At 34.4% G+C, this 26,625-nt stretch overlaps 1 protein-coding gene across 1 annotated transcript in view; it reads left to right on the forward strand.

Annotated features, from left to right (window-relative positions):
- Ccdc15 (coiled-coil domain containing 15) overlaps positions 1 to 26,625 on the forward strand; it is a 60,183-nt gene that overhangs the window by 18,211 nt on the left and 15,347 nt on the right. Inside the window, exons 6-15 of the mRNA XM_047518042.1 lie at positions 1,169 to 1,291; positions 1,528 to 2,229; positions 2,457 to 2,615; positions 2,798 to 2,917; positions 3,088 to 3,210; positions 3,927 to 4,073; positions 4,477 to 4,524; positions 5,392 to 5,514; positions 13,237 to 13,329; positions 14,486 to 14,589. Coding sequence (XP_047373998.1) covers positions 1,169 to 1,291; positions 1,528 to 2,229; positions 2,457 to 2,615; positions 2,798 to 2,917; positions 3,088 to 3,210; positions 3,927 to 4,073; positions 4,477 to 4,524; positions 5,392 to 5,514; positions 13,237 to 13,329; positions 14,486 to 14,589 — 1,742 coding nt within the window. The remainder of the gene's footprint in view (positions 1 to 1,168; positions 1,292 to 1,527; positions 2,230 to 2,456; positions 2,616 to 2,797; positions 2,918 to 3,087; positions 3,211 to 3,926; positions 4,074 to 4,476; positions 4,525 to 5,391; positions 5,515 to 13,236; positions 13,330 to 14,485; positions 14,590 to 26,625) is intronic.

Genomic DNA, 26,625 nt, shown 5'->3' on the forward strand with positions numbered 1-26,625 from the left:
ATTCATGAGTGTTTTGAAATTGTTAGTGGTTAGAGTGGTGGCAAGTTTTCTTTTATTAAGTTTATATGTTCTCCTATCAGTCTGTTTCATCCCATATATTGATGTGTGATTTGTTTGTATATTTGAAATAGAATTCACTAATTTTTTCTCTTAATTAATTCTAAGACTGTTTTAACTTACTTAAGATCATTCCAAACCTTTCACAAAAACTCAGTTAGTATTGTAAGGATATTGCCTTCCCTGTACCATTTATATTTGTATTGATTCACCCCCACCCAACTCCCAGGGAGTACTTTGTAGGTAACAAGCATCTCAATAAATATAGAAACAAGAGGAGAGTACCCTCTTAAGATCCATCAAGGTCTTTAAACTACTATATATTACCAGAACTTTATGGAAAATCAGGTAGGGAAATGCAGGTACAAATCCTTATTGCCCATTTGACCTTCTGTTGAGAAAATGTCTATTCAAATGTTTTGCCTGTTTTTAAATTGGGTTCTTTTTATTGTCAAGCTTTATGTGTTCTTTATATATTCTGGATATAAGTCTCTTAAAGAGTGACCTTATGTATATTCCTCCCATTCTGTGGGTTGTCATTTCATTTTATTAATGGTATCATTTGCAGAATAAATTTTTAAATTTTGGTGTAGTCCAATTTATTGGGAAGAATGAGATCTTCAACTTTGTTCTTTTTCAGTAATATTTTATGGATCTCTTGCATTTCCGCATGAATTTTATGATTTGCTTGTTAATTTCTATAAAAGAAAAAGTCTTGGTATTTTGTTAAAGATTCTTGGTTTATAGATCATTTTGGGAAATGTGTCTTTTTTTTTTTTTTAATATTTGAAATGGGGTCTTACTCTGTTACCCTGACTGATTTCAAACTACTGGGGTGTTTCAGGGTCCCCAGTGCTGGGTCTACAAGTGTGCATCACCACACCCTGTCATTGAACAATATTTTCTGATCCATGAATGTGGGATGTCTTTTCCTGTATTTAGATCTTTAGTTTTTTCCAACAATGTTTTATAGTTTTTGGTGTACTTACAGTCTTTTACCATGAACATTTAATACTGTTTGAATATGCTATCTTGAAGCCTAGGATTTTTTTTGCAATCATGTTGTTTCTACCTGTAATAGCTACATTTGGTGGTTCCCCCCCTTCTTTAGGAATCTGACAGTGAGGAAGTGTTATCTGTTACAACAGATGAGAAAGGGAGAGGCGATTTGTTTTGGGGAGACAAGCAGAGTCTCTTCTTTGAAGACAGTGATAAGCCCTTTAGCAGAATTCAGGTAAAGCAATAAGAGTAAATAAAATAATTGTGATTTGATTAGGGATTGCCAATATAGTTATACTGGCTTGGAATTGTAGAGTTAGATTCTTTTAAGTTGGGCAGACTATGATTTCACATTTTATTGTAGTAATTTATTGATTATTGCCATTTTAAGATCATTTTAGGAAATCTCATGGAAAACCAAGTGTTGCTATTTTATAACATTCTGTATTTGTTGTTTATGTTCACTTTTAGAAAGTAAAATTCAAAAATCCATTATTTGTTGTGATAGAAGAGAAAGAACAAAAGCAGTCACATTTTCAGGGCCTTGAAGCCCAGGATTATCCTCTGGAAACCAAAGGAGATCTGCCAGAAACCCAGGATGATTTGATAGAAGTTCAGAGTGTTGAACCTGAAACTCAGAGTGTTGAGCCAGATGTCCAGGCTGTTGATCTGGAGGTTCAAGCTGTTGAGCCAGAAGGCCAGGCCATTGAGCCAGAAGTCCAGTCTATTAAGACAGAAACTTGGAGTATTATGATAAAAGCTAATAGCACTGGGCTAGAAGATGGGAATATTGAGTTGAAAGCACAGGATTTTCCACCTGAAAACCAGGTCTTTTTGCCCAAATATCAGGACCAAGATTCTCTACCCAGAGACCCCTGTGTTCTCCCTAAAGACCAGAATATTCTACCCAAATATCAGGACCAGAATTTTCTACATAAAGACCAGGATTTTCTATCCGGAGACCAGAATATTTTACCCATATGTCAGGACCAAGATTTTCTACATGATGACCAGGATTTTGTATGCAGAGACCAATGTGTTCTTCCCAAAGACCAGAATATTCTACTCAAACGCCAGGATCAGAATTTTCTCCCTAATGATCAGTGCGTTCTCCTCAAAGATGAGAATCTTCTACACAAATGTCAGGAGCAGGATTTTCCACTCAAAGATCAGGTAAAATGGAATGGAAAGGAGAGATAATAAGAACAAATAAGCTATTTAGGGTTTGGAGTGGGATTTGCAAGGATTATATTGCAACTGATTTGGAGATCCATGGTTGGAGAATATAGTTTCCTTCTTGTGTTTTCAAAGCTCCAGTGTTCATACTAAGTGTTAAAATATTATCAGCATATTTTCCCTATCTGGACAATTTACTTTTTTTCTTTTTTAATATTCATTAGGAAAAATATATCTGGCAGCAGCCATTATTGGCTTTGAGAGTTGAAAGATGGAAAAAGGAATGGCCCACAAGTACAGAACCATATCTTTCACACAGGTTCCAAGGCCAGCACTCTACTGGAGATCAGTTAGAGCAAAAGGAGGAAGAGGATCAACAGGAAGTAAATTACTTAGGGTTATGGTTGGGCTTTTATAGAATAGAGTAGTTTTTTGTTTTATTCTCTAAGATGCCCAGTTATAGTCTGACCTCAGTTAACTGCAGAATTCTCACTGAAGCCTAAAGTCTAAGTTAACCTGTCATTCTTAACTGAACAATTGATATTTCTGTTTGTTCTTTTTTTAGAAAACAAATTTGAAGCAGCCAGCAACACTTTTGATAGGTAGGCAAGGGAGAGAAGAGCTTCCTATGGATGTCATACATCAAGATCTGGGCAGTCATCAGCAGGCCTCCATCAGGGTCAAGGTAGAGTGGAAAAGACAGAGAACAGCATCAACTGAATATTTAGGGTTTAATTTGAAGCTTCAGATTTTGTTCTCAGCTAAAGTTTAGAACTGACAAAAAGTATGGTTTTGTGTTTTATTCCATAATATTTCTCATTACTCAGTTTATAGTTTGTGTTTTTTCTCTTTTAGAAAGTACATTTTCAGGAGCCATTTTCTGATACGACAGATGAGGAAGGGAGAGAAGACTTTTCTCTGGCAGGTTATCAGTGTCTGCCTTCCCAAACCCAATTTCAGGACTTCATCAGAGAGCAGGTAGAATAGAATGAAAAAGAGATAAAGAAATGGCAAATAAAGTAGCTGAATTTTATAAATGCTGAATAACTGGTAAATTAAAGTATAGAATCAAAGATTTTGGAGCTATAAGAATATCAGATCTTTGCTTCCTTCCCACATTAGTAGGATAATAGTTCTAAGTACTTCTAAAGTACTTGAAGCAGTACTTTTTGCTTCAAGAAGGATAGGCATAGAGTGTTAAAGCCTAAACAGTTGGATTTCTGCTGGTCTTTTTTTTCTGTTCTGCCCTGAAGCTAATGATAAAAAAAGACCCTGGTCTACACTGTATAGATCAAATCAGTCTTGTCATTCAAAAGATTAATACATCAGTTAGACTCTTTTAATTTACCAGGATTATTCTCCAACTCTTGCTGAATTCCACGTTATTATCACAAACATGAACAATGTAGAAATAAGTAGCAGATCCTAAACTACTTTAAAAGATTAAATGAGTTTCTCAGACTCTTTCTCTATGGTTCGGGATTAAGAATTAAAGTCTGCAGAGTTGGATTAAAAGTATAACATCCTTATTCTCACCAAAACATAATCAGGATGTTCTTACCTGATGCTGTTTTCCTGGAGTTCTCACTGAAATCTGTAGGATTATGACTAGCATATCATCCTGTCGAGGTAATATTTTTTCTGTTTTTGTTGTTTCTTTAGAACATATTTCTCAAGCATCCCTCATCTTTTAGGACAGAAGAGAGAGTAAGAGAGGAATTGCCTTTGCAGTATCATTAGTATGTTCACCTAAGACCCAGGACCAAACCTCCCCTGGAGAACAGGTGGAGCCACATACAGAAGAAGGACTATCACTTTCTAAGAGAAGACCAGTTAAGATTGACTGAAGTTTATCAAGCTAGCTTGTATGTGGGATACATAGACTTAAGGTCTCCAGAGTTAGGCTAATATCTAAAATGTCTTTAGTTATTTCAGAATGTATCAGAATAATTCTTAATTTGCTTTAAAATACTCCTAAAAAAAGCTAGAGAAGAGATAGATGAAAAAATAAGATGTTATGAATTGTTAAAGTTGAGTGAGGGGTACCTTGGGGTTCATTATTCCATTTTTTTCCTACTTTGATGTTTATTTGGAAAAACACATGCACACATAGACCCCTTAACTGCTCTGTTATCCTATCCTAGTATCATTACTCAGGAATTGTAACTAAAGTCTGTAATGTTGTATGCAACTAACCCATCATTCTATTTGAATAATCAGTTTTTTCTTTGGTTGTTCATTTAGAAAAAGCTTATTAGACAACCTGCATCTTTGGAGAAAATGGAGACTGGGGTAGGAATTGCTATTGGAATCTCATTGGTATATTTCACCCCCAATGATAGAGACCTAGCCTTTCCTGGAGAACAAGTAGAGCAAAATATAGTGGGAGTTGGTAGCAGAGAGTAAATTGTTTAGGTTTGAACTCCAGATTGACAGGGCATTGTATAAATGCTCAAGGATTTAGTGTTAAGGTTGGTAATAATGGGCAAAGAATATAATGTCCTCTTGTTCTTAGATGTGTCTCACACACCATTCTCATTGGTTGAAACTACTTTAGGCTTCTTCAGGGAAGCTTTTACTTTTGCCACAGGCGTGGTCCTCTTGCTTGGGTACTTTATGTCAGTGTTTATGTTGTCTTTTAGCACACTAACTATGGGCAGGCATCACATGATATGACAGTTGAGAAATGGAGAATAGAGTTGCTTCCAGAGTGCCACAGATATGGTTTATATGAAATCCAGGGTCTGGGTTTTGCCAGAGAACAGGTAGAACACAGCAGAAAGCAAATTAGAATTTTGTTTATACTTGTCAGAGGTATATCACTAACAAAGATGATGGTAGTGGTATCTCTTACTAATATTAGCAACATTATTATAAATAACAGCTTATATTCGCAGAGCACTTATCATAGCCAAAATGGTTTTACAAGTTTGTATGCATTATTCACAATACCTCTGGGAGATAGATACTAAGATTATTGCTTTGTGAATACTTACGACCCTTAAGAGTGGCAAGAAGTATAATATCTACTTTCATGCCATAATATATGAGAACATTTTGAACATATTGAACTGTTTCAGGCTATCACTGAAACCTACAGTACTATCACTATTATTATATCACTGCTCACTCAATTTGGTAAATGTTGTTATCTTTTAGAGCTTACACTTTAGGCAACAGCCATCTGTTGAAACAGCTGAAAGATGGCAAGAGGACTTGCTTCTGAATCGCCATCAGCATCATCTACCCAGATATCAGAGAGACACTTGCGTCAGACGACAGGTAGAGGAGACCATAGAGTATGAACTGTGAAATTTAGACACCATTATTAGCACCTACTAGTCTGGGATGGTAAAGGATGATAAAAAGGTAGATTTCTGTTTTATTTCATAGTGTACAAAACCTATCCTAAGATTATTTTAGGACGTTTACTGAAACCTGGGAGATTGTTAGAAGCATTTTGTGCCTATTGGAAAAACTATATTTTATATTGATATTTATAAAAGGTCTATTTCTGGAGGCTGTTGTCTTTTTTGTTTGAAAAGGGAAGAAATGAGCAGGATTTTTTTGGTGGTGGTGGGGTGGGGATGCTATCTAGCTTCTCCACACAATGGCTAGGACTAGATTTCTGTCAGTTAAGTTGGAAGAGCAAATGACAGTATCATCAAGAAATAAACTTGTCATGTTTGGACTGGAACTTGTTAGCATTATGTTGTCTAATGTTTGGGAGTATCAGGTTAAGATTTCTAGTATCTTAAGTCTTTTGCTCTTCCAGCTTACTGCTAAGTTTTCTTTATGACTTCAAACTGAAGTCTAGTTTATTCCCATTTGAATTTTACAACTCTGCATAATTTCTGTTTGGTGCTTTTATATTATTTTAGAAACAAAGGCTTCAGATAACTAGCATTGTTAGGCCACATGAAAGATACAGAGAAATTTCCTATTGGCCCTTTAAGATTAAGAATGAAGCACATGCCTGTAATCCCTACGGAAGCCTGAGGCAAGAGGATCAGCCTGGGCAATTTAGGAAGACCCTGTCTCAAAATAAAAATAAAAAGGACTGGGACTGTAACTCTGTGGTAGAGCACCCCTAGGTTTAATATCTAGTACCAAAAAGAAGAAAAGAAAAAAAAGAGCAGAAAGAAAAGGAAGCAAAGAGACAGAAAGTAAAATTTGGACTCAGGTTTCAGGATTGAACTGCTGCTCTGAACTGCTGTGACTTTTAGTTTATAAAGTTGACCTAAAGGTATAGTGTTATGTTTTCTTCAACATTGTCATTTATATAGCCTGCACTGTGCCAGCCTCTTTTCTACCTAAGGTCTTTTGCATATCATTTTTCCTTTGCCTGGAGAGTCTTCCCTTTTTCCTTCACAAATCTGATCCCTTCTTATCCTTCAGTTTCAGTTTAAATGGCAACTCCTTAGAAGAGACAGACCTGAACACCTCAAAAATAGATTTCCCTTTTCTGTTTTTCTCTGTCTTTGCATTGTTTCCTTCATTCTCAGTGCAATACAACTTATAATTATTTGTTTATTTATTTATATATGTTCTTATTGTCTAGAGATTTTCTGCTGGTTGGTAGACTTCATGAATGATGTACCACATCTTTTTTCTTTTTTTAACTGTTACATAAATAGCATTTGGCAGAGTGCTTGGTACCTAGTAGTAAATGTATTTCAAATGAATTAGCCAGTCAATCAAATATTTGTTGAGCACTGTTAGGTTTTAGCCATTATTTAAGTACTAACTAGCAAAGATTCAGCTGTGAAGAAGGCACCAGCACTCAATCTCAAGAAGAGAGATTGACACATACAGTTATGAGGCAACATAATAGTGATAGAGGATGCACAGGGCATTCACAAAGCACATGAGAGGGGTTCCTACTTCTGACCATTATATTATTGTACTCCTTTGATGGTCTGAACCTCCTCTTCTTGTCCTGCCATACAAGCCCTGAAAATTGCCAACCCTGGAACAGTCTTTTCCCGTTTTGCATTCCCAAATAATCCAACTTTATTATAGAATACATTTTAATAGTGTAAATTAATACTGTGTTCATTCATAGGGTTTTCCATAACTGGGTTTCAGTACTGCTTAGCATTTTTCTTACTTCTTCCCTGCCAGTTTCCTTTCCAACACCACACTGTCTATTCTAAACCTTAAATATTCCTGAAGCTTCCTGCTGTACTCTGATAGTCTCAGATTTCCTAAAGAAAATAGAAGCTATCATATCATAAATGCTTCAACCATTTTCTTTTTCATCCTTTTTTTTTTTTTTTTTTTTTGCCATTATTACCTATTCCTACCATCTCAAAAAAAAAAAAATTATCTCTTTTGGAGTTCTTATTCTGGATTCTCTTGCTTTTCTTCTTAGAGCCTTGCTCTGTTCCACTAAAAAAAAATTCTCCCTTGAGTTTTATAGACATATAAAACTGATTATATGATTAAATTATATATGATTGAACATATATAATTTCCTCATGAAACTTTTGTTTTTTGCTTTTTTCTGGTGCTGAGGATCAAACTTAGAGCCACACAACTGGTAGGCAATCGCTGTACTCTTGAGCTACATACACCTCTAGCCTATAACTCTTCTGTTTTTGATATAAGTATGATTATGTTGTAAATAAAATTTTATTTGACCACTGCCAGTTTCTTGAAAGAATAAACCATGTTTACTATCCCTGTTTTACTATCTGACATCTATCCCCACAAATACTCTTGAACTGTTTTTTTTTTTTGTTTTGCTTTGTTTGTTTGTTTGTTTGTTTTAATCTAGGACTGCACAGGTGAGGGCTTGGGTGTGTGAACTGTTCTTTACAAGGTTACCACAGGGTCTTCCTTGTTGATAAAATAATTGAAAATTTTCACTTTTTATGTTATTGCCTTCTCTATATTATTTGAATCTGTTGACTGCTTGTTTCTTCTTGAAATAGTTCCTTCTTGCCTTCTTGTAACACTAGTTTCCAGATACATTCCAGACATTCTTTCTGAGCTTTCTCTACCTGAACTTTCCTGTTGGTATTCTTTAGACTGTGTTCTGTTCTTCAAGCCATTCCTTAACATTCTCTTTCTTTCAGTGATATTTTCTTTGACTTCTGCTACTCCTTGATAGGGTGATTTTGAAATCTGTCTTTTGGATAGATCTTTCTTCAGAACTCTAGACTTCCAACTTCCTGATGATCAGCTCAACTCCACAAATATGTCAACCAAAGGTGTTCAAAACTGAGCACATCACCTATTCCAAAGCAGTTTATCTACGCATTTAATCATACCAGCCAAAATCCTAAGCATTATCTTTACATTTTTTCTCTGCCTCAACCTTAAGGTCTGTTCATTATACCAGGTTCTGGCAGTTTCTCATCTTAAACCTTCCCTTTCCTTTCTGTTCTCATTAGCTCAGGCTCTGATCATTTCTCATCTGGTCTATTATATATAGTAGTCTTCTGTTTTACTTTTCTCAGGCTCTCTGCTTCATTCTAACTTTCATAGTACTTCCAGAGAATCTTTTATTTTTAGAAATTAGTTTAATTTTAGTGTCTAACAATAGTTAATTAATGAGAATGTATTTTTAATAATTTTTAAAACACATAGAAGCACAGATAGTAAAAATGTCAAAGTTATCTTTGATTATTTTATTTCCTCAACCTTTCCCCATCTCTGGACATACCAACTCTCAGCACTTTGAAGTTCATCTGTCTAGATCATTTTCTTTGCATGCATCTACTTATGTGCATGTCATATGCATATCAATTCTCTTGACATAGTTTCAGTGTTGTGCACAAGTCACTAGGCATTCCAGGTATTTCTCTTTCCTGTAACTAAAGAAAACTTACTAATTAGGAGGGGGTGTGAATGGTGTTATTCTCTGATATTTTCTCTTAGTATTCTTTTCAAGCAAAGTTGACTTTTTTGGGAGGGAGTTCAGGAGATTGAACTCAGGGGCACTCAATCACTGAACTACATCCCCCGCCCCTTTTTGTATTTTATTTAGAGACAGGGTCTCACTGAGTTGCTTAGTGTCTCACTGTTGCTGAGGCTGACCTTGAACTCGCGATCTTCCTGTCTCAGCCTCCTGAGCCTCTGGGCTTACCGGCGTGTGCCACTGCACCTGCTATAACTGATTTTTGTGGTGATTTTGTATCCTACAACCTTGCTGAATTTATGTACTATTTCTAACTGTTCTTTTGTGAAATCTTTAGGACTTTTATAGGCACATTTTCATCAATCCCCAAACTTTTTGTCAAATCATTAATATACATAACTTTGTTTTGTAAATATTTCTGTTTAAAGACACCTTACTAATACATATGGTTGATCTATTAACTTTGATCTTAGCCAGTAGCACTATAACTCATGCCTGAATGAAGCTTATCTAACATACATTTTCTCTGTAAGGCACATCACAGCCTTTGTTGGGTTCTGTGAATTTAACCTACATCACAGCCTTTTGTGCTTAGTAATAATAGTATGCCAGCACTATTCCTGGGACTTTCTTAAACAGTGAAATCACAAATTAAAAACACAAAAATACAAAAAACTTGGCATTAAATAAAATGTAAAAAGGATAGTTGTGGACTAGGCATGGAGTTCAGTGGTAGAATGCTTGCCTAGCATGGGCAGGGCCCCGGGTTTGATCCCTAGCAAAAACAAAGATACTTTTTTATGAAAACAGTAAAAGTCAGAACATCTTGTATAGGACCTCAGTTCCCAACATGCTTGTTGGATTACTCAACTTTTCCTGACTCTGTTTATGTCTGCAAATTTTGCTTAGCATTGTGAGTATGGTATTACCTATAAATTTTAATGAATAGGCAAAATTGCAAATATAGGATTGCAAATAATGAAGATTAACTGTAATTCATACACCATACAGTTGACCTATTTAAAGGATACAAATCAGTGTTTTTAGTATATCCACAGGGTTGTGCGAATATCACTGCAATCAATTTGGAAACATTTTCTTTTTTATTTTTTAGATAGTGGGGATTGATCTAGGAGTGCTTTACCCTAAGCTATATCCCCAGACCTTTTTATTTTTATTTTGAGATGGTATTCATAAGTTGCTGAGGCTGGTCTCCAACTTGCAATCTTCTTCCTCAGTCTCCCGAGTTGCTGGGATTACAGGCGTGTAACTTGAGTACGTTTTTATCACCTCTTGAGTCTCCTATTCCCAGTGTCAGCTACTGCCCTTTTCCCTTAGCTCCATGTCTAGCCCTAGCAACTGCTAAGCTATTCTTTTTCCATAGACCCTAATCTGGCTATTTCATTTAAATGAGGTCATGTAATATTTGGTGTTTTATGACTGACTTCTTTCACTTAGCATAATGTTTTCAAAGTTCACTGATATTATAGCACATAACAGGACTTCATGACTATTAATTGCTGAATAATTCCATTTTATGCATATAGCACATTTTATTTATTCATTGATGATATTTAACTTGTTTCTACTTGACTTATGAATAATGTTGCTGTGAACATTTGTGTACATGTTTTTCTACGGACTTATCTTTCATTTTTCTCAAGTATATACTTCATAGTAGAATTGCTGGGGCAAATGATAATTCTGTGCTTATTAACCTTTTGGGGAACTAGCAAACTAATTTCCAAAGTAGCTGTAACATTTTTTGTTTCCATCAGTGTGGGTGAAGGTTCACATTTCTCTGTATCCTCCCCAACACTTGTTTGCTTATTTGTTTTGGGGTGCCAGGTATTGAACCCAGGAAGTCTTGCTGCCAGGCAAACACTCTACCACTGATTAATACCCCCAGTCCCCATATCTTCATTTTAAATTATTTTTCATCCATGTGGGCATGAAGTGTTGTCTCACTGTACTTTCAGTTTACATTTTCCTGATTTTCATGTGCTTACTAGCCATTTGTATATTTTTGGAGTACTGCTATTAGATCCTATACCCATTTTATAATTGGGTTATTTGTGTTCTGATCATTGAGATATGAGAGTTTCTTTTTAAAAAGTTTTATTAATGCATTATAGTTATACATAATGGGCTAATTTGCTCTATTTCTATCGCCTGTACCTTACCTTCCTTCTCCTCTTCCCTCCCCCAGTTCCTCTTCCTCCACTCTACTCATCTCTTTCCTGCTTATTTTTTAAATTGGCATTAATTTTAATTATAATTATACATAAAAGTGTGATTTATTGTGATATATTTATACATGCAAAATTGGGTTAGTTTCATTCCCTAGTACCTCCCCTTTCCCTCCCTTCTAGCTCTTTCCATTATTGCACATTAGGAGAGGCCTGAATAAGTTCTACATACAGTCCCTTTTAAAAAATACAAGTTTTGCAAATGATTTCTGCAACTCTGCCGATTGTTTTTTCACTTTTTAAAATGGTTTCTTTGTAGCATAAGTTTTTTTTTTTTTTTTTTTTTAAGTCTTAAGTTTCTACTTTGGCAGCTTATGCTTTTGGTCTCATATCTAAGAAACCATAACTTAATCTGGGATCTTGAATATGTACTTCTCTGTCTTCTTCTAAGAATTTTTGTAATTCTTACATTTAGGTCTGTAATTCTTTGAGTTAATTTTTGTATATGGTATAAGGAAATGGTTCAGCTTTAATATTTTGCATGTGGATAGCCAGTGTTTCGGTGTCATTTGTTGAAACACATTTGTTTAAAAGACTGTTGTTCCATTGAATTATCTTGGTACTTTGTCAAAAATCAGTTGATTGTAAATATAAGTGTTTACTTTCGAACTATGAATTCTGTTCCACTCATCTATGTCTATCCTTATGCCAGCGAAAGCTGTCTTGATTACTGTGGCTTTGTAATGAGATGTTGGGAAAAGGGGGTCCTCCAGTTTTGTTCTTTTTCAAGAGTATGAGAGCTATTCTGGGTTTTTCACATTTTCATAGAAATTTTAGGATCATCTTGTGAATTTCTGCAAAGAAGGCAGCTGAAATTTTGGTGGAAATTATGTTAGATTTGTTGATCAGTTTAGGGAGTACTGCCATCCTAGCAATATTAAGTCGTTCAATCCATGAATGTGGAATGTTCTTCCATTTATTTTGGTGTTTTTTAAATTTCTTCCAACATTTCGTAGGTTTCAGAGTATAAAATTTATATTTCCTTGTTAAATTTGTACCTGTTATAGCTTTTTTGATGGTATTGTCAAGAATGTTGTCCTTAATTTTGTTTCCAAGTTGTTCATCACAAATATAGAAATCCAATGGATGTTTACATATTGATCTTTTATCCTCTTACCCTGCTGAAAGATAAATAACTTTTAAACTAAAGAGATAAAAGTGTTAAACTTTATCTCCAGAAGGTTAGAGATCATAATTTGGCCCATATAATGTCCAAGTAGGTATACCAACTTACAAAGTTTTGCTAATAAATATGGTGGGAAAAGAGGCCCCAGTGTTCTCTATGCCATACCAATTGATTGATATATTTCCAAACTCTTATTCTGAGTTCATGCCCATCAAGAGAGTTGTGTAGATAGAATGTAATTATACATTTGAGATTTTTTTAAACATATTTTTTTAGTTGTAGATGGACACAATATCTTTTGTAAAAATTTTATTTATTTTTATGTAGTGTCGAAGATCAAACCCGCTCCTCACATGTGCTAGGCAAGCACCTACCACTGAGCTACAACTCTAGTCCCCACATTTGAGATATTAAGGGATCTGGCTTTATAACTGGATTCAAGTGCCAGCATACTGTGATAGTATGATTTCAAGTGACCACTTTAAAACAACTTTTATTCTGAACATTTTGATTTGTTATTTGTTCATTCATGGTTTTTATCTGAATCTTTTTGTCTTTATTTTCCTTTTTTCATTTTTTGTTGGTTGGTTAATTCCTTCTGAAACTGCTTTCTTTCCTTCCTTTTCGCCTTTACTCTTTTATGTTTAGTTTTATCCAAGGAAGCCGGAAGTTGGAGGAGAAAAAAATCAATAGATAAAAATATCAAAAGGGTTCATACAACTAGCTTGGTAATTTTGTCACTGTGTGACTGGACTCTTTAACAGGTTTATAATGAGCATCAGTCAGGACTGAGCAATGAATTCCAAACTCCATTGGCATTTCAGTCTGGAGTAGATCAAGAGGAAGACAAGAAAGAGGTATGTAATGATGTTGCTTTTGAACTTTATTATTTCTACAGTGATGATATATATGAAATTAGAAACAGTTTCTGTGTCTTAATAGAGCTAATACTACAGTTGCAAAGAAGTTGCTTGAATCATTATAAGATATTAAGTTTGTCTTCCAAGTTCCTAGGCTTTAGGGTACATTGATATGAAGTCAAAGAGCTGATCCAAGTAAATTTATCCAGCTATTATATATTTGCCACTATAACTTGTTTAAATGAACATTTTAAATTTATGATTTCCTCTTTGTTTTTCCTTTTCAACTTAAAGTTAGTTTAAACTAACTGTTCTTAACCCTGGCCTTTGTACCAGAATCAGTTGTGGAGCTTTTTTCTAAAACCATATGCTTGTTGGGCTTGGTGGCATATGCCACCAATTTTTTAAATGTGTTTAAAAAAAAAAAATACCACTGGTGAGTCTGATGCATCAACTGCTATGTAGACTTTCTTTTTTTCTTTCTTTTTTTTTTCTTTCTTCCTTTTTCTTCCCCCCACCACCTGCAGTACTAAGGATTGAACCAGAAGCATTCTATCTTTGAGCTACATCTCTTGCCTATTTTATTTTATTTTATGACAAGATCTTGCTAAGTTTCCCAGGCTGACCTCAAAATTTTGATCTTCCTACATCAGCCTTCCAAGTAGCTGGGATTACATGTGTGCTGCACTACATCCAGCCTATTAAGACATTTAATAATTTATACCTACCATATGCATAGATATGCTTTACCCATTTGAGTATCCTGTGTCCTTAAAAGAGAATATATAAATGCAGAGGTATGAACAGATCCATACAGTATAGTTGCACTTTACTAAACTTGTTTGATTTATGAGTATGGTACTCTGATGTACTTCAACCCTTCTGTTCCCCTCCCTGCCATGTCAGGCTGGGCTTAGAATATGTTTTTGTGATGTGATTCTAATTTTGAAAGTTTAAAGGAATTTTGTTCTGTTACAAAATACCTCCTACCTTCTTTCTGTGGCCCTGCTTTTATGGTACTTACTACTTGGGAATATAGAGTAAATATGGTATATATCTTACCATATTAAATATAATCATTTCATTAAGTACTATTAAAAAGGTACTGTACTAATGCCAAACTAAATTAGCATTGCTTTCAACTTCTTTTTAGCGTCAAAAGCAGTATCTAAGACACAGAAGACTTTTCATGGATATTGAGAGAGAACAAGTAAAAGAACAAAAAAGACAAAAGGAACAAAAGAAGAAAATTGAAAAGTAAGTTCTTTGATATGATCCTCATTCTGAGTCTTAAATTACCTGTTAAGATGTTTTTGGAGGCTATCTTAGAAATAATTAGGTACAGGTTGGGGATGCGCCTCAGTGGTAGAGCATGTGTTTAACCCTAAATTCAATTCCCCAGCCACATCCCACAAAGGAAAAAAAAAAAAGAAAGAAAAAAAAATCAGGCAATGATATTGCCTTCAGATTCACACTGGAAACAACTAATTTTGATCTGGGTGGAGTACTGATGATGGTGAACAGCTTTGTATTTTTTGTTTGTTTTATTTTTTTGATAAACATTTATTTTTTTAGAGCCACTTTAGGCTGATAGCAAAATAGAACAGAAATAGAGCTCCCATATACCTTCTGTCCCCACACATGCACATGTTTCCACATTAGTACAGTTTGTTACAATTGATAAACCTTTATCAACACATTATTATCACCTAAAGTTCATAGTTAGCATTAGGATTCACTCTTGTTATTATATTTGATAAGTACGTAATGATTGTGTTCATATACATGTCATACTGTGTTCTGCAGTTTATCTCCTGTACCCTAGCAACAACTTATTTCTCCACTGTCTCCATGGTTTTGCCTTTTCCAGAATGTTACATAGTTGAAATCATATAGTATGTATAAACATTTTCAGATTGGTTTTTAAACTTGGTAATATGTATTTAAGATTCCTCCATGCCTTTTCATGGCTTGCCTAGTTCATTTCTTTTGAGCACTAAATAATGTCCCATTGTCTGGGTGTATCACAGTTTAGTTATCCATTCACACACTGAAGGATATTTTGGTTACTCCCAAGATTGGCAGTTATGAATAAAGCAACTATAAACATCTATGTGCAGGTTTTTCTGAGGACATGTTTTAGCTTTTCTGGGCAAATACCAGGGGGTGTGATTGCTAGATCATATGGAAAGAGTATGTTATGGAGAGAGTATGTTTTAGCTTTTTAAGGAACTGCCAAACTCTCTTCCAAAGTAACCCATTTTGCATTCCAACCAGCAATGAAAGAGAGTTCCTATTTTGCCACATCCTTGCCAGTATTTGGCCATTCTAATAGGTGTAAGAATAGTGGTATCTCATTATTGTTTTAATTTTCACTTTTCTCATGACATGTGATATAGAGCATCTCTTCATAGACTTATTTGCTATCTACATATCTATGGTGATACATGTTAGGTCTAAACATATTTATTATGTGGTACTGGAGATTGAACCCAGAGTCTTGTTTATACTAGTCAGTGCCCTACCATCTCTAACTCCCTCTTGCCTGTTTTTAGATTGGGTCATTCGTGTTCTTAAGAGTATTAAGTTCTGGGGTTGGGGTTCTGGCTCAGTGGTAGAGTGCTCACCTAGCATGTGTGAGGCACTGGGTTCGATCCTCAGCACCACATAAAAATAAAAAATAAAATAAAGGTATTCTGTTCACCTACAACTAAAAAAAATTTTTTTTAAAAGTCAAGTTCTTTATATATTTTGAATAATAGTTCTTTATCAGACAGATGTTTTGAAAATATTTTCTCTCAGTCTGTGGCATGCTTTTTCATTCTCTTGACAATGTCTTTTGCAGAGCAGAGATTTTTAATTTAATAAAGTCCAGCTTATAATTCTTTTTCATGGATTGTGCCTCCAGCATTATCTCTAAAAAATCATTGCCATAACCCAAATCACCTAGATTTTCCTCCTGTGTTATCTTCTAGAAGTTTTATAGTTTTGCATATTACATTTGTCCATTTTGAGTTCATTTTTGTGAGAAGTGTAAGGCCTGTGTCTGTAGGTTTTTCTTTTTTTTTTTTTTTTTTTTTAAAATATCTATGCCTAGTGGTTCCAGAACCTTTTCAAAGATTGGTTGACTATGTTTATGTGCTTCTATTTTTAAAATCTATTCTGTTCCATTCATCCCTTTGCACATTCTTTTGCAATGCCGTACTGTCTTGATTACTATATGTGTAGTAAGTCTTTGATTCAGGTACTTCCAGTTCCCCTACTTTGTTCATCTCCTTTAATATTATGTTGGATCATTTGCCTCTTGATATCAACTTTAGAATCAGTTTGTCTGTATCTACAAATTTTCTGGGATTTTTATTGGAATTATGTGAATCTACAGATCAAGTTAGGAAGAACTGACATCTCACCAATTTTTAGCCTTCCTATCCATAATTATGGACTAGCTCTTCATTTGTTTAGTTTGCTTGTGATTTCTTTCATCAGTTTTATAGGTTTGCTCATATAGATCTGGTACATATTTTGTAGATTAATACCCAAGTTTTTCACTTTTTGGGGTTCTAATGTAAATGATACATTATTTTAAATTCTGAATTCCACCTGCTTATTGCTCACTACAAGAGTGATTTCTTTTTGTATATTAACCTTACTCTTATTGTTAATTGTGTTTTTTAAATGATTCTTCTGGAATTTCTAAGTGGCCATGTCATCTGTAAACAAAGACAATTTTATTTCTTCCTTTCAAATCTGTGTACCTTTTATTTCCTTTTCTTGTCTGATTGTATAGCTAAGTCTTCCAGCACAGTGCCGAAAAGGAATGGTGAAAGGAGGCATCCTGCCTTGTTTATGATCTGAGCAGGAAAGCTAATAGTTTCTCCCCATTAAGTATGATGTTAGCTGTACATTTTTTATAGATGTTTTTTATTAAGTTGAAGAAATTCCTTTCTACCAGTTTTGTTTTGATGCTGGGGATTAAACCAAGAATCTCACACATGCTAATCATGTTGATTATACTTTATCACTGAGCTACATCCCTAGCCAGGTGTTTTTTATTATACAGATTTTTGCTGAATTCCCCTCAGAGCTCAACCCAGTTGCCTTAGTAGGACCACTTGACTTTGAAACAATGCATAAAAAGTTATAATAAAGTTGGACATATTAACTCATGTCTATAATCCCATTGACTCTGGAGGCTGAGGCAGGAGGACTGTAAGTTTGAGGCCAGTCTCAGTAACATAGTGAGGCCCGAAGCAACTTAGTAAGTCCTTGTCTGAAAATAAAAAATAAAAAGGGTAAGGTGCCCCTGGGTTCAATACCTAGTACCTCCCCTCCCAAAACAACATTACAGTGAAATTTCATGGATTGAACGTGAAGATTCATGTAGTCAGATGTCATTTACCTATGCATAAGAGAATAAGCAAGTAGCAGTAAGTGAAAATACTTTGAAGGTTGTGAAGTGCTTTAAGATATAAGGCAATAATACATATTACATATAATATTTAATAGAAATTGCTATTCAGTTTATTGTGATGTATTAGAATGGATTCAAATAGCCTGATGGGTAGTCTTTGGACTTAAAAGTTTCCAAATTTTTTTCAATGCTATGTTCACTCAGTGAAAGGAAATTAACCCTTTAATTAGTAACCTTTTTCTTCTCCAGTATTATTAAGTTTTCCTCCATCTTAATGGATGATTATTTTGGTAATAGAAGTAGTCTTTATTTAGAAGAATTCTTTTAAAAAAGGAGAAGTGCCCCTAGTGTAGCAACATGGCAAAGGAAATAATTATTGAATTCTTTTAAGTGTTTTCAGTTTTATTTTTATTTATTTACAGTTTATTCACATGATCATTCCAGCTCTCCTCTTTTAACATTTGTGGGTCTGGGCTAGAGACAAACTGCAAACTTACATCTAAATATTTCAAAGTCATAAGCCAATTTGTAAGCTGCTGAATGAATTATATTTTCCTACCTTGACAAATATGATTAATTATGACCTGGAAGACCAGGTTTCAACTCATAATTATTGGATACCTCTGAGTTACATTTAAGAACATGACAGTATAAGAAGAGACAGCCTCAAGCCCTCCCCCTTTCTTTTTCTGCTCATTGCTTTATTTCATACTTTAAAGAATCTTGAATACATGTATGTTAAACCCAGCCCACATACCCAAGTTCTGAACACATGTCCTGCAAATATTCATCCCTTAATATTCCACTAAACCTAGGTATACACATCAGAGATGCAGTCTGCTCTCAGGAAGACCTGTGTGGGGAACAGGACTGTCTAGGCCTTGAAAATGGAAAGTTGAAATAAAGAACTCCAGGGGCCTGAGTACCTGGAGCAGAGTCTAGAAGAGCAGGCATAGGCTTCAGGTAAGCTTTTCCCCCTACCTGATCAGTCTCTGTGGCCTATGTAAAGAAGTATGGCCAGAGGCAGGCCAAAGCAGGACTGTAAAAAACTATGTGCTCCAAGGCAGGGTCTCCTTTCTCATCCAGGTCTAAGATTGATTTTGCATTTATTTAGAAAACATTAATTTCACATTTTCCTTATCATAAGCATTCTACTACACTCCGTTGATATAGAGATAAAATATATTTGCTCTTCTTGAAAAACTCAAATTTTAAGTTTGGTAAGGGAACTGAGAAACAAATATATACAAAAAAATAATATAATTTGCATAGTTACAGAAGTAGGTACAGGGTTCATAAGCATTCAGAAGAAAAAATTATTGATTCTATCTGGGGAGTTAGAGAAGTAATTATATTTCACTTGGGTCTAGGTAGATAAATATATGTTTGTTGAGGATAAGAATGGTAGATTAGAAAACCAACATAGAATCAGGGTGAAAGGTAACAGTAATATCTCTGCAGTTTTGGAACTTACAGGAGTCTTTATATGTTATCTTATTTGGTACATTTTAACAGAAAAACCCTTTGATTGGGAATCTACTACCTGCCAGACACTCAACTGTTATTTTGAGAAAATAAAACATGTATACATGGCAAGATAGTAGTTCATAGCATGGATTAGAATCAAATTGACTTAAGTTTGGATGTATCACTTATTGGCTATGCAAACTTAAACTTTAATATTCTTAATTATAAAATGGGGCTAGATGTGGTGGCATACACCTATAATCCCAGCTACTCAGGAGGCTGAGGCAGAAAGATCTCAGGTTTGCAGGCGGCCTGGGCAATTTAACACTTCCCTATCTCAAATAAAAAATAAAAAGGGCTAGGGATGTAGCTCAATGGTAGAGTGTCCCTGGGTTCAATCCCCAATAGTACAAAATTTTTTTAAAAATAATATTTAACTAAATAAATGTAAATAAATAAATAGTATGGGGATTACAATATCTTTCAATGTGTTCATAGAATTAAGTGGATAAATATATGTAAAGTTCTTAGCATTGTATCTGCATTTAATAAAAATCACAATAAAAAGTACTGTTACACCATGATAGTGGAGGGGGGTGATGATTAATAGGATGAGCACCAAGGGAGAATAGACATATGAAGACAAAGAGATTAATAGTAATGATAATAGTAATAAAAGAAAAATTGTAATGCTAAAAGAGCATCTTGGGAGATCAAAAAGGCTTTATAGAAGAGTTCATATTCAAGCTTATTCTTAAAGGATGAAGTTTGCCAGATGATTAAGGAACTTAGTATGAAAGCATGAGATATGAGATATGTTTGGGAAATAATGTGAAAAAATTGAGTTGGCTAACCTTTGGTGAAAGTGAAGCGTGACAGGGACAATAACAAAGCTATTGAAAGACTTTAAGGCAGAAGCCTTATGATTTGGTTTGTGTCTTACAAAGATCTTGGCAGCAGATTTTAAAACAGTCTGAAGAAGACAGAAAATTAGAGTCCAGATAGGATGTTATTATGGTAATTGCAGTGAGAGATGATGAAGGTATTGGGAACAGAGAGTAACTTGTTTAATAATATTTAAGTAGATTCATATAACTTGATGACCAGTTGGTTTGGTGTTCAGAAAGTAGGTGGTTTCTAACTTTATCTTGGATAACTGAATGCGTGGCAATACCATTAACTTAGGGAATCCCCAAAGAACAGATTGCTGGTGAGTTCACTTTTTGATTGTGAATTTGAGGAGCCTGTGGAATATTAAGGGAAGGATGACTCTTAGACATTTAGCGATAAAGAATTAGCGTTCTGGGAACAATTGGAACTAAAGATTTCTTTAGTAGTTTTCAATGTATGTTTCATTGTGAATTTGGGCCAGGGCCAAGGCCATTGCTGGAGTTCAGAGAAACAAGCAGAGAATTTGGTGTTCTTAAGGAATGGACATAACAAAATTAAAAACTCAAGGAGTCTCAAACACTTGATCAGTTTTCTTCTCAAGACATTTGCCAAAGTTGAAAAAAGCTGAAAGGCTAAGTAAAAATCCCTGTATGGAAGAAAAAAAAAACAAAACAAAACTGAATATTTGTTAGTCTGTGGTACTGAGGAGATGTGGAGTTCAGGACTCACTGGCTTGTGGGTGGGAGACAAAGGGCAAATGGATATTACAAGTTTTCATTTGAAAGCTATAGAGAGCACATATAAAGAAGACAAGCCAACTAACTATAGAATAACCCTTACCTAAACTGTAAAGAAGTTTTGATTCTGCAGACTTCTGGACTAGATTGAGATGATGAACCCTATACTCTGCCTAGTAGAGAAAAGGGAAAACTCTCTCTGGTCATAAATAACATCATTTAGGACTTTTAAATTGTTTTAAAGCAATATTCAGTTTGCAGTCAAGATTTTCTAAGTATGTGAAAGGATAGGACCAAATGTCCAAAACCTAAGAGAAAAAGCAGACAAGCAGACTCATAGGTCACAGATATTGGGGTTAACAGAGGAGGAGGTCTTTAAAATAATTGATTAATATGCTCAAGTAAATTGAAGAGATGGGAAAAATAAATATGGAGACTTTTACGAGAGAATTGGAATCTGTGATATAGGAAATCTGGAATTGAAAAAATGATTTTAAAATAAACTCAGCATATTTGCAATGAGGTACCACTTCAGACTCACCATAATAACTTAGGGGAAAAAGAGACAGCAAACTTCACAGTACCAGATATAGTCAAGGAATAACTGTACATTTTGTATCAGTGTAAGTAGAAAAGAGCACAGTTGCTTTGGAAAACAGTTTAATATCTTATACAGTTAAGCATAGACTTACCCTATGACCCAATGACCATACTCCTAGATACTTATTCAAGAACAATGAAAATCTATTTGTAAAAACAGTAAATAGTGACAATATATTCTTTTTAAATGCCGATGGAACATTTTCCAACCTTGACTATATTCTGGGTTATTTTTCAGAGTATTTCCTCTGACTATAGTGACATTAAGCTAGAAATGAAGGAGTACATTTCTAAAGAATTCTGGGTGAAAGGTAAAATTACATTGGAAATTAGGAAATAGTTTGAAGAGAATAATAATGAAGATAAAATGTATCAAAACTTCTCAGAAACCAGAGGAATAAAAAGTTATGCTCCATTTGTGTTCCATGTGTGAAAATGCATTCTATTGTCATATATAACCAATTAGAACAAATAAAAAAATTTTTTTAAAAACTTGTCAAAAGCAGTTAATGTAGTTTCAGGGGATGATAGAGCTTTAATTGCAGTTATTAAAAAAGCCTAAAAATAAATGTTTTAACCTTCCCTCTTAAGAAGTTTGGGGAAATTTACAAATCAAATAAGGAAAAAAAAGTCATAAGGATTAGTGTAGAAATCAATGAAATAGAAAACAAATATATACAACAGATCACCAAGTCCCCAAATTATTTCTTTTTCTAAATTCATTTTTATCTTTTAAAATTTTATTCCAAAGTTATTTTCCCCAAATTTATTTTTATCAGGAACATGCTACTTTTACTAATCAGTGAAAAAAAGAGAAAGTGAAAACACAATTTACTAATATGAGAAATGGAAAAGGAGCCATTAATACAGACCCTGTAGACATTAAATCAACTTACAAGGGCATTATAAACCACTTTGCACTAAAAGAATTTGATGATTTTGTTTAAACAAACTCCTTTTAAAAAGAAAATTAAGATGGACATAAAAAAATTACAAAATTGAGAAATCCCATATCACTTAAATTAAATCAGTTGTTAAAAATCTTCTCAAAAAGAAAATTCCAGGTTCAGAACCAGGCTCATGTCTTCACTGAGATTTTTTTTTTCAAATATATAAGGGGAACAAATAACACCAAGTTTTACTTAAACTCTTCCAAAGAATAGAAAACAGAATATTTCTCAAATAATTAAAGAGGCCAGCATAACCTTAATATCAACCTGATAAGTACCTCCGAAGAAAGCAATATTACAGACTAATTACTCTCATAAATGAAAAAATCCTAAGTAAATTATTAGCACTGTGGCCTTTGGTACTGCTGCAGGCTTCAGTCCTGCAGTATCTGTCTGAACCTTTGCTTCTAGCCCTGAGAAGCCTCTTATTCACCCCTGAGCTTCTCCCAGTCCCTGGATCAAATGGAAACAAACCATTTTGCAACAACAATAGTAAAGAAACAAACTGACTGAAAAAAATAATTTAGACCTGTTATTAGAGTATTGCCTTTGGATAGTAAAAAAAATTATTTTTTTTTCTGTTTTTTCTTTCTTATTTTCCAAGCTTTTTCATTAGTTTGTTTGACTTTGAAAGCCTGAATAATGTCTGTATTTTAGGGGTTCACTCCTTATAAATATTCTGCTTATTTTCCAATACAGAGTACAAGGACTCTGAAAATTTTTTATGTGACAACCCACCAGTGAGAATGGTTTACCTGTGGGGTGTTTTAATAACTTACTTTGTATATGCTGTTATTCTCATATTCTTCTGTACGCCCCTTTGAAAAGTAATGATGCCATTGTCTAAAAGTTATCTGACAAAAGGTGCTACGATAAAAAATTGTGTGTGTGTGTGTGTGTGTGTGTGTGTGTGTATGTGTTTTGAACTAGGATAGGGAGACTTGGGGAAAGAAATCTTATAAAGTTGTCTAGTGTAGCCTTGTGGTAGAATTCTGTTTAAATATTTCAAGGACCTTTTCTACTGTTAATGTTCTTCAAACTGTAGTTACATAATCTCTCCATTTAACAATTTCAGAATCTATGGGTGTTGTCTCTCAGGGTGTTCATTCTTATATCTAGGCCAGATTTATCCTACTCTTACCTAATCTTTTAGCCATAATTCTGATCTGATCTGCATTTTAAAAAAATCTTTCAATTCTGTATGCCCTTATGCATTTTACAGGCTCACCAGGTTAAAGACAGAATGGCACTTTAGTTTAATTCATTTAACTGAGGCTAATACACCCCTACTGAGGGTATTTTATGTCTAACCTAAATCTTCTCATGACATGCCTACCACATGGCATAGTCAGTGGGGGATTCTTTAGCACTACCACTGATCTTTGAAAGCTTTTCTGCTTAAGGCTTTTATTTTATTCTCATTTCCTGCTGGATAATATTTTTCTTCTTAGATTTATATTCTTGACCTCAGAAAAAAATATGAAGGTCTCTGATTATTACAGATGGTATCAGAAGACTTAAAATTGTGTTTGATAGTTGGCAGATGATTATACTTTTTACCTTTCCTTCTTGAAGAAACTAAATCATTTATGCCTTCTTTGTATGGAGGTTATGTGATTTAATTTGAAAACAAAACCTATTTTACCAGCATTTAAAAATATTTGTAAACAGGAACGATAATTGCTTTACCTCTTTCAGTTATTACAGGAATTAAACAATATGGCTTCACTAGTTTATTTAGTAGCAATCTGTTGAGTTTCTACTACTTGGTAGACATACTAGATATAGGATGTATAAGAAATAAAAGGCATGATCCAGTCTTCAAGGAACCTGCTAAATAGATTCGACTGACTAGTGGAGAAGAAGATAAATAAATAGATCATTATAATACCTTATATTAAAGTCCTGGCTCTGCTACCTGACAGCTGTGTGACTGTGGGAAAGCTACTTCTGCAATCCTCAGTTTCCTCTTTGTAAAATAAGGGTAATAGTGCTACATACCTCGTAAATTTGCTGTGAGGATTAAAAGAAGTAATATGTAAATGTGGTTAATACAATATGTAAATGTGCTTAACTTATCTGGCACATAGTATATTTTCAGTAAATGTTAATTGCTGCTCTTTTCATCAGAAAGAAAAAATATAAGAATATGTGGGAGCACAGAGAATGTGGTTAGAAACCAAATTTGAAGGTACAGGGTAGTAGAAGGAAAGGGAATACTTCTTGAAATGAGTTTTGTGGTATTAATAAGAATAGTATAAGACAAAGTAGGAATTGGATTGGGGAAACAGTGAACAAAAATTCTAGGCAAAAGAAGTAGTCTTGCCAAAAGCAGTGATTTGTAAGAGAATGACACTTCTGAACTTGATGTGATTAGAACTAAAGAAAAGGCAAGAAGTGAGCCTTAAGAAATAAGGAAAGAAAAGATCATAAAGAGATTAGTGTGTATAAAGAAGGAAGTTGGACTTTATACTGAAAAAGTTAGGAGCCCAGTTAGAGGCATTATGGGAATAGATGTGACTAAATGTTAGGAGATTATTGAAGTAATATACTTGAAGAAGAGAATGAAATTAATTCTTTTAAAAATATATTAAATCCTTACTGTGTGTCCACTGCTTTCCACAAGTTATCATCTCATTTACTCAGTGCAGCAATCCTGCAAGGTAGTAGTTTACATTGTACTAGGCATAATGTTGAATGCTTCAGAGGCCCATTTAATCATCAGTTACCTTATAAGGTAAATTTTATTGTTCTTTTTTATTTTATAAATGGGCAAATGAGCCCTAGAGAAATTAGGTAATGGGATTTAATCCCATATTTGATTCTACCACCTTCATTTTTGAAATCTGTAATGTGTCCTGTCACATAAGTCAAGGCCAAAGTGACAAAGAATGGGAAGCAGTTTAAGAGAACTGTTTAAGAGAGCTAATAGGATTTTGTCTGTGGGGAATTTAAGGATAAGCCCTAGATTTGTGGCTCCTGCCACCAGATAAATGAGGTACTGTTATTAAACAGATTTGCTAGGAAGGAGGTAGAGGTGAAGAGGGTAAGTTTAGATTGGAGCATATTGGGTTTGAGGTACTTAAAGGAAATCCAAGTAGAGTCCAGTAGAACATGTTTAATTATTCTTAGTAGTGATTTCTGAAATCACTACGAAATAATACTGTCAGAATTAGGGATCAGGAGACAGAAACAAGACCAGCCAGCAAAGATTTAAACTATACTCGATTAGACCTTAATCCTGTTGTGTCAAAGAGGCAGATTTCTTGCACCTCCTTTAGCAATTGTTTTTCTGATAGAGCACCTCTTTCACTAGTAATGTAAATGAACTGGTTTCATATTGTTCACAAAGAAAAGAATCCATGGAGTCAAAAGATAGCCCCCATTTTTGGTTCTAGTCTTCATTTTAGTTAAATTTGGAAAGGGTTAGTGGTATGGCTTTATATGGAAGAAGACTGAAAGACAAGAAGAGTTTATAAGTTGTTGAAATTACAGAAATATATTTTTATATTCTTTTATATACAGTTTTCCATTGATATCATTTTGCTAACAGGATTCTCTTTGAAAATGCAAATATTCATGTCCATTGTTTAGTTGTGTGAATATCCAGAATACTAAGTTTTATAAACCAATTTGCAGTCTCTTCATTCTTACCTCTCTTTTATTGAAAAATATGATGCTGGTTTCAAACCAGAGAAGTTAGAATAGTATTCATGTCATTACCAATGTATTGACATGTTAATTTCTGACCTAGTCTGGTTTCTATTGTGTATCATTAGAAGGTATATTTACATAAGAGAAGAATATATACTTGTTTTTAAAGTAATTATTTATATCAGCCTTTAGTTAGCACTGTCATTTGGGGTTTTATTGTCCCTTCTGAAACCACCATAAGATAGTTGTTAAGAACAACTTGAGAATCTAACCAAAGCTGTGAATTCTTCCCCCCCCAAATTTGTATGAGACATTAGTAGGGATGTCAAATTGGCAGGTAGGTAAGTAGGTTTGACTCTCAGGGGAATGATCTGGGTCGAAGTATAACTGTGAGTTATAGGTGTTATGGTTGGAACTGGAACAGAAGACATATATTAAATCACCTGGGGCGAACATATAGGTAAGGAGAGGAGAATGCCTAGAGTTGAGCTTTAAGTAGATGGACTTATAAAGGAGACAGAGAAGGATGATCCAGAGGTGTAAGAGGAAATCTAGGGGAACATATTGTGTCACAGAGGATGAG

Source organism: Sciurus carolinensis, chromosome 11 (genome assembly GCF_902686445.1).
Source record: "Sciurus carolinensis chromosome 11, mSciCar1.2, whole genome shotgun sequence".
Lineage (NCBI taxonomy): Eukaryota > Metazoa > Chordata > Mammalia > Rodentia > Sciuridae > Sciurus > Sciurus carolinensis.